Source organism: Amphibalanus amphitrite, unplaced genomic scaffold (assembly GCF_019059575.1).
Source record: "Amphibalanus amphitrite isolate SeventyFive unplaced genomic scaffold, NRLGWU_Aamphi_draft 001414F_arrow, whole genome shotgun sequence".
Lineage (NCBI taxonomy): Eukaryota > Metazoa > Arthropoda > Thecostraca > Balanomorpha > Balanidae > Amphibalanus > Amphibalanus amphitrite.
The window spans coordinates 29,580-38,284 of NW_024882907.1; the positions used below are offsets into that span (position 1 = coordinate 29,580).

Below are 8,705 nucleotides of genomic sequence, written 5' to 3' on the forward strand. Positions count from 1 at the left end.
CCCCCACATCTCTTAAAACCACGGGGGTTGACCCCTCACTTTTGGGTGCCGAAATCGAAATAACATTAAATCAATATTTTCAATCTTATTTTGCTGGCCGCTAAAAAGAGTGGCCGAAATCCAGGGATTTTTTCAGTTTTTGGTAGGGGAATTCTGACTGACAGTCCAATCCGGCACTCGAAAATCGAAAATCACAGTCGAAAATCCGCGGCGACGTCGTTGTCCGAAAGCTTGTTTGTGTTGTTCTCTATGACTAATAGAAGCCGAGATAGAAGGGGTGTTCAAACTCTCACCCCAAACAGGCGCGACGCCAACGGGGGGTCGCCGGGGTCGTGGCCCCGCGCTTCTGAAAAACGCGGGTTGACCCCTACTTTTGGGAACCGAATATGAAATAAAAAAATGAAATATAATATTACAAACTTTGTTTTGTTGTAGGTAGGTACGCTAAAAAATAGTGACCGAAATCCGGCAACTTTTCAATTTTTGGTATGTGTTATTTTGACTGACCCGACCACCCATGCCAACCCATCCATCCCCCGCCGAAAATCCATGGCGACGCCGCTGAACACACACTACCAGTAGGAAGATGATGCAAAAGCTGGAGTGACTTTTAGATGATGTTTTAACAACCAACTAGGAACAGCAAGCACGGTAAAAAAAAAAACAGTAAAAAATCTTATTGAGAAACGCTTACCTGGAACGTCTGGTGTCTGGCGATCCGCTTTCGCGGGCGCGTAAAAAAAAACCTTTTACGCTTCATAGCTCTGAAACATGTGCAGAAATGGTGCAACAAAGCTTGGTATAGTATGGCATACAATGGCCGGCGACTGACCAGCGAATGTTGTCCAGCGCGATCCGCCACATGTCACTGGTGTGGACATACTGAATATATACAACGTGCCTGTCACCGGCACCGAACGCACGTACAGTTCCCAACCGCAGCAGCCTGCGCGGCGATGCACCAGATTAGAGTGCACCGCCCAAAACGGACATAATGTTTGGAAATGATGAAAAGGAAAGATACAAACTCCGGGAAAGTAAAATACAATGTCTCGGAAATGTCAGGGAAAGTAAAATACAATGACATCTGCTGCCCGCGCGCCAGCAGCTCACGCGTCAGCTCGTCCGTGGCGGCAGCGGCCGGGATCCGGCGCGCCGCCACGCGCCTCCGAGCCGCCTCCGAGGCAGAGGTAGTATCTGAGGAGTCCGAACCAGCCGCTCCTGCCGCTGCTGGAGCTGTTGTTTCCGCTCCTGCTGTCCCTGCCACTCCGGCCGGGCCGGTGTCCGTGGACAGTGTGTCGGAGAAGGTGACGCCCTTGCGGCGTGGCGCGCCCGTCTCGTTGCTGCTCGCCCACCGGCTGAGCGAGGAGGTGGAGCACACACAGCTGGCCTGGTCTGCAGCCGGCCGAGCAGGCGCCCTGACCGCGTCCCCACCTCCGGCCGTCCTTGGTTTCCGAGCCGGGAGCGCCGGCCGCCTCCGTCGAGTAGCGGATGTTGTTGTACTCACGGCCCATCTTCTGACTCACATGCTCGGCCTGCAGTTTGAGCTGGATCGTTTCGATATAGTATTGAACGGCCAGATAGACGAACTTGTACTGCGCCTCTGTCTGTACCATACTGGAGCGCTGCGAGCGAACCTGCTGGATCGTACGTTGGATGTCTATCTCCGTGTCCAGACCCTGCCTGTCGATCTGGCTGAGGATCATATCGATGACGATGAATGTGCCGGTCCGTCCGATGCCGGTCGAGCAGTGCACGACGATCGGGCCGGCGCCTGCGATACTCTCCTGCTGCGAGTTTACGTCGTGGAGAAAGTTGAGAACGCATCCAGGGTCGGTAGGTACGCCGTGGTCCGGCCACGCCCGGAAGTGATAGTGGTAGATTTTCCGTTCTTCGCTGCAGCCCTTCTTTTTGACGTTGAAAGCCCGCAGAGTGTAGTCGACGGTGGTCGATTCCGAGATGTTTGACACCGTCATGCTGCCATAGGTGGCCTCATTGTCCACCTCCGGCCAGTAGCGCGCGCATTTACCCCTGCTGCGTTCGACCTCCTTGGTGGTCATGACGATGACACGCGAGTTCTCCTGCCAGACCATCCACCAGAGGTCGGCGATCGTGGTCGGGAGGCAGCCCTGGGTGGCGATGTACGTCTTACTGGGGGCCTCGCCCGCTAGCGAGTCCTCCTCCGGCGTGATGTAGTTGGCGTTGATGTAGTCCGCTCCGGGCCCGAGCGCCTCGCGGTCCCGCAGAATCACCCGGGTGTGATCGAACGGCAGGATGTTCTTGTAGCGGTTCTTGTTTCTGCTCTCGGCACGTTGGCCCTCCTTTCTGCTGTAGAGGTGCTTACACTCCTGCTGTTGAAGTGACTCGTACTCCTCCCAGAAGCCGGCGCCGTGCTCCTTCTGCAGTTCCTTGACGCGATTGTCGATGCCGCTGGCGTTGATACGGGTCGCGTTGAAGGGCATCTTCAGGTGGACCACGGTGCCGGTGGTCTCAACCATCAGGTTCTTCTTGTAGTGGTCCACCAGCTCGGCTAGAGTGTCGAATCTTGTACCCCCGCCTACGTCATACTTGCCGTCCTGGCACCGTATCATGACATGGGTGATTCGGTCATCTGTCCGCACTGACAGCACGTAGTCGCCCGGTTTGCTGAGCGATTCCCTCACGAGGAAGCTGCCGTTCTTGCCCTTCTCGATCATCAGCTTCTCTGCCTCTCGCCCTGGTAAGTGGCCGTGGAACCATCTTTCTGTGGTGGGGTCGGCGCAGTTTAGCGGATGCCGGAGCTCGATCACCTCTCCATTCTTCTCCTTCAACTGTCCCTGTTTCTCCATGTAGAACTGGATGAGCTCGGTGAGCGTGGCAAACTTCTCGCCCCCATACAGGTCGTAAAAGTCGCCAGCGTTTTGTATTTTGATGTGTGCGACCTCGTCGTTCCGTCTGACTGAAAGCGTGAAGTCTCCTGGATTCGATTTGCTCGGTCTTGCAAGGAAACTGCCGTTGAAACCGCGAGTTTTCAGCATCTTCTCTGCCTCAAAGCCGGTGATATCGGGGTGAAACCATCTTCTAGACATCATCCTGAACTTGTCTTTTAGTGCTTAAGGAAGAGAAGGGTAGGAAGGGTAAGGGTAGGATGAGAAATCAGATGGTGAGACAATCCATACGCTCTAGTTGTATATGCTGGACTCTGTAGGTACAGCCCACCGCTAAAGTAATGTAGGGTTTTACCAATCTCAACGGTTGGCTTTGACTGGCGATTGTTTAATGCGGAGTGATCGAAAAGAAGATGTCAATAGCTAAAGTTGCAGCTGCAAGGGTGACGATCCATATAAGCTACATTCAAAGTTTCATTGTAGTCTGGCTAATCGTTCCTAAGCTTCAGAAGCAGAACATACCCATGACTGAAACCCTACATTACTTTTGCTGTGGACTGTACCTACACCAGAATCAGAACAACAGAACCGAGCTTGCAAGGCTGCGTAGTTAGTCCACAATTTTGCAAGGTGTAAAGGCCGAAAGGCGACCTGATAAAAAAATCAATCAATATAATTAATTACGTGAAGTCTGTACGTGGTGTCACAAAATAAATCGCTCAATATCTCGACAACGGCGGCACCTGCAGAGCTGAAATTTTAACACGAGAATCTCCCATCATCTGTGGCCACCATCGTGTCAACTTTTCACAGTGATTGGTCGAGCCGTTTTGTGTCTGCACGCGCTGAAGTGGGGGCATGTCCTGGCCCCAGGCCTCAACATGAGTGGCGGCGAGAATCGGGTGAAATTGGCCGATTGGACGGGCGCCAGCCGGCTTCAAGGCCAATAACTCGGCAACAAAACGTCGCAACGACATGCAGTCAACACTGCTCGATAGAGAAGAAATGGGCCTAGAGATCTGTATGCAATTTGTGGCATAGCACAAATTGCATACATAGCACAAATTGCCGGCCTGCTCGAGCGGCGCTGGCGCGCGCACGGTGGCGCCAGTGTGCGCGCCGCCGCCGGTCACGCCGAGACGGGCCGGCTGGCCGCCGGCGGCGGCGACGGCGCCGTGCGCGCACGGCTGGGCGGCGCTGGCCGGCAGGCACGGCCACCTCGTCACCCTCAGACCCGACGGCGACACCCTGGTGAAGGCAGCTGAGCGCCAAGTCCTGGCCGACAGGATCCACAGCCTGCACTGGCTGGACGGCGGCCGGCTCCTGGTGGGAGACGGCGACGGCCGGCTGCGCCTTCTCACAAACGTCGGCGACTGTCTGGCGGAGGAGCGGCGCCACCTGCTGCCGCCGAGCGGACAGCGCTGGCTGACGGCGGCCGCGCTCACCGAGCCGGCGGGCCGCCTGGTGGCCGCCGACCGCGACGGCTCGCTGCAACTCTTCACAGCCGACCGGCTGGAGCCGGTTCAGACGCTACGGCGCCACCTCCATCACTGCCGGAGCCGGAGCGGGTGACGGAGCCGGGGTCGGAGCCGGTGACGGCGCCGGAGCCGGCGGCCGGCTGCTGGTGACGGCCCGGGACGGCACGGCGCGCCGCCTGCGGCTCACGGCCGCCGGCCGGCTGGAGCAGACGGCATGCCTGCGCCTGCCCTGGCAGTGGGTGGCCGCTACGACCCGTGTACACGGATAGCTCGCCCTGGTCGGCTTCCACGCCAACCACCTGGTGGTGTGGGCGGCGGCGGCGGAGCGCGAGCTGTGGCGGGTCGACTGCGGCGGCGGCCACCGGCCCTGGGCGCTCTCCGTGTCGGAGCACCGCGCCTGGCTCTCGTGGGTGGCCGGCGGCACCGTGCGCCACGTGACAGTGCGCCTCGACCACCTGCGCACCACCGTGGCCATGGCCGGCGTGCGGTGCGGCGGCGGCGCGGCTCGGCTCGGCTCCGGACGGCGGCGCGCTGCTGGGGCTGGCTGGCGAGGACGGTACGGTGCGGCTGCTATCGGCCGGGCCCTGCTCGCGGCCCGGAGCGCCCGCTCTCCGACCGTTCACCACCCTGCGCGGACACCCGATCACAGCGCGCGCCGTTTTGCACCGCCGGGCCCGGTCACCTGGCGTCGGCCGGCGGGCGCGGCCAGCTGCTGCTCTGGCGGCTGACCGAGGGCGGCGCGGCGGGCGTGGAGCTGGACGGCCACCGCGTGCGGCCCGAGCCGAGCCGCCGCCGGCCCGGCGGACCCGCAGACGTCCGAGACGCGCTACATGGAGCTGGCGGCGCGCACCGGCCCCGGCGGCGGCGGCGGCGCGGTGGTGGTGGCGGCCGCCGGCTCGGACGGACTGATCAGGCTGTTCGGGTTTGACGCCGGCGCGCCGAGTCCGTCTCTGCGGCTACTGGCCGCTGTGCCGGTGGCCGGCCGCTGCCTGCTGCGGCTCCGCTGGCTGCCGGACGGCCGGCTCCTGACCGCCGCCGGACAGGTGCATAAAGAAAATTGAAATTTGACCATGACCTTGTACCGGTTTTTCTGACCTGGTGACCTGACCCAAGGTCACCCGGACCTGAAATTTTCAGGTCATATGTAAAAAGGTTGTCCCAAAGGCTGTGCCAAATTTGGCGGCGCTGCGCGCCGCCCTTTTTACGCCATCTTTGAAAAACCTTAGGGGGGGTCGCATCGCCCCCCCCCCCTGCCAGGGCGAGGGTTAAGTTTGAGGGTCTGACATGTTCTAATCAACGTGATGAATGCATTTCTGAAGACATAATTGAGAAAGAATGAGAGGGCGTCAATCGCGCACCAAAAACGATACTTGGTCAGGTGCACACAAAGCCACTAATACCATGGCTTGTATGTGCATTTCCCCTAAATAACTACAACTGTTATTTTTGGTACTGGCAAAAGCATTGGAAACACTGAGGCTAATTCAGTAGACAGAATTATAAAGTAAGCAAAGTTGTAGAAAAGAAAGACCAAAAAAACCTAGGTTGAAAACGGAAAGTTCCGTAGAGCACTTTTGGTATTGGGTGAATCTTGGGAGCTGGCTTAAGTTTGAGGGCTCTAACATGTTCTAATCAACGTGCTGAATGAGTTTCTGAAGACACAATTGAGAAAGAATGAGAGGGCGTCAATCGCGCATCAAAAACAGCACTTGGTCAGGTGCACACAAAGCCACTAATACCATGGCTGTATGTGCATTTCCCCTAAAATAACAACAACCCAGTTATTTTTGGTACTGGCAAATAGCATTAGAGACACTGAGGCTAATTCAGTAGACAGAATTATAAAGTAAGCAAAGTTGTGGAAAAGAAAGACCAAAAACACCTAAGTCGAAAGCGGAAAGTTCCGTAGAACACTTTTGGTATTGGGTGAATCTTGGGAGCTGGCTTAAGTTTGAGGGCTCTAACATGTTCTAATCAACGTGCTGAATGAGTTTCTGAAGACACAATTGAGAAAGAATGAGAGGGCGTCAATCGCGCATCAAAAACAGCACTTGGTCAGGTGCACACAAAGCCACTAATACCATGGCTTGTATGTGCATTTCCCCTAAATAACTACAACTGTTATTTTTGGTAATGGCAAAAGCATTGGAGACACTGAGGCTAATTCAGTAGACAGAATTATAAAGTAAGCAAAGTTGTAGAAAAGAAAGACCAAAAACACCTAAGTCGAAAGCGGAAAGTTCCGTAGAGCACTTTTGGTATTGGGTGAATCTTGGGAGCTGGCTTAAGTTTGAGGGCTCTAACATGTTCTAATCAATGTGCTGAATGAGTTTCTGAAGACACAATTGAGAAAGAATGAGAGGGCGTCAATCGCGCATCAAAAACAGCACTTGGTCAGGTGCACACAAAGCCACTAATACCATGGCTTGTATGTGCATTTCCCCTAAAATAACAACAACCCAGTTATTTTTGGTACTGGCAAATAGCATTGGAGACACTGAGGCTAATTCAGTAGACAGAATTATAAAGTAAGCAAAGTTGTGGAAAAGAAAGACCAAAAACACCTAAGTCGAAAGCGGAAAGTTCCGTAGAGCACTTTTGGTATTGGGTGAATCTTGGGAGCTGGCTTAAGTTTGAGGGCTCTAACATGTTCTAATCAACGTGCTGAATGAGTTTCTGAAGACACAATTGAGAAAGAATGAGAGGGCGTCAATCGCGCACCAAAACTGTACTTGGTCAGGTGCATACAAAGCCACTGATACTATGACTTGTACCTATGTGCATTTCCCCTAAAATAACAACAACCCAGTTATTTTTGGTACTGGCAAATAGCATTGGAGACACTGAGGCTAATTCAGTAGACAGAATTAGAAAGTAAGCAAAGTTGTAGAGAAGAAAGACCAAAATCACCTAAGTCGAAAGCGGAAAGTTTCGTAGAGCACTTTGGGTATTGTGTGAATCTTGGGAGCTGGCTTAAGTTTGAGGGCTCTAACATGTTCTAATCAACGTGTTGAATGAGTTTCTGAAGACACAATTGAGAAAGAATGAGAGGGCGTCAATCGCGCATCAAAAACAGCACTTGGTCAGGTGCACACAAAGCCACTAATACCATGGCTTGTATGTGCATTTTCCCTACAATAACTACAACTCAGTTATTTTTGTTACTGGCAAATAGCATTGGAGACACTGAGGCTAAATCAGAAGTTAGAATTGGGAAATAACCAAGGTTTTAGAACAAAAACAGCCCAAAAAAACACTTTATAGGTATGTCAGAAGCGGAAAGTTTCGTAAAACACTTTTGGTATTATGTGAATCTTGGGAGATATCACAAGTTTCAGGGCTTTGACAAGTTCTACTCTATGCGCTGAATTTGTTTATGAAACAGAATTGAGAAAGAATGAGAGGGCGTCAATTGCATTTGATGCACCGAAGCTGATTCAAACTTGAACTGGATTATTATCAAGATTTTAGAAGAGACAGACAATGATACTTATCTTCAAAAAAGCAAAATATCCAAAGAACACCACTAGGGATTGGGAGATCCCTGGAGGCTGGAAGGCATTATTTGGTACACTTTCAATAAACTTTAAGAGTATACACTCCCAGCGCCCTATACCGCATTGACCTATCTGCCTGAATAAGCCTGGATTAAATCTGAAAAGGCTTTGCCATCATAATTCAAATATAAAAATATGTACCTAATGTTGCACTTCCGAATCGGACCACAGTCTCAACAAAGGTGACGAAAATCCGCGCGAAAACCACCGGAAAAGTTCAATCCCTGACTAAAATCGAATACACTTCTTATGGAAACGCGGTAGCAAGCACGCGAGAGTTCAACCAATGAACTTCGGCGAAGCTAAAGGCATCTTAGTAAACTGACCAATCAGCATAATGTACCAAATGCGTCATAGTATAAAACACAAAATCAACGCGCAAGAGTATCGAAACCGCTTCTTCCCTGCCTATCTAACAAAGGATTCAGGTTTTGAATCTGATTAAAAAAAGTTTAAAATTAAAATTAATGAAATGATATTTTCCACTTAACTTCGGTTAGTCAGTCACACCAAGAGATACACCAGCACATACAACAATTTGAGTATGCATGGAAGCAATGTATGCAATGCGCAGCTTTTGTAGAACGCGCGCTAGTGAGGACGCGTGGTGATTATTATCATACTCTCTTTAATTATGTGCTATTCAATTTAAACATATTTTGAAGAATATTATCATGTCTCTTTTTTATAACTTCACCTAACATGGCACATACTTAAATTAAGGACATAATTCCTTCTTATATCATGAGTTCTTTTACGGTGAAACCTCGACCACCACTATTTCTCACACGAAGGACAAAGTA

At 52.5% G+C, this 8,705-nt stretch overlaps 1 protein-coding gene across 1 annotated transcript; it reads right to left on the reverse strand.

The window, feature by feature from the left end:
* Positions 1-1,109: 1,109 nt before the first annotated feature.
* Positions 1,110-8,062, reverse strand: LOC122372889 (tyrosine-protein phosphatase non-receptor type 11-like). The gene is made up of 2 exons (XM_043350555.1): positions 8,044-8,062; positions 1,110-3,091 (listed from the first exon to the last, which is right to left on the reverse strand). Exon 2 carries the CDS (start codon positions 3,069-3,071, stop codon positions 1,110-1,112), a length of 1,962 nt encoding a protein of 653 aa, XP_043206490.1. The 5' UTR covers positions 3,072-3,091; positions 8,044-8,062.
* Between the last annotated feature and the right edge of the window lie 643 nt (positions 8,063-8,705).

Excerpts from the sequence above, each read along its gene's own strand:
- LOC122372889 (XM_043350555.1), bottom strand. The coding sequence starts at position 3,071 with ATGATGTCTAGAAGATGGTTTCACCCCGATATCACCGGCTTTGAGGCA.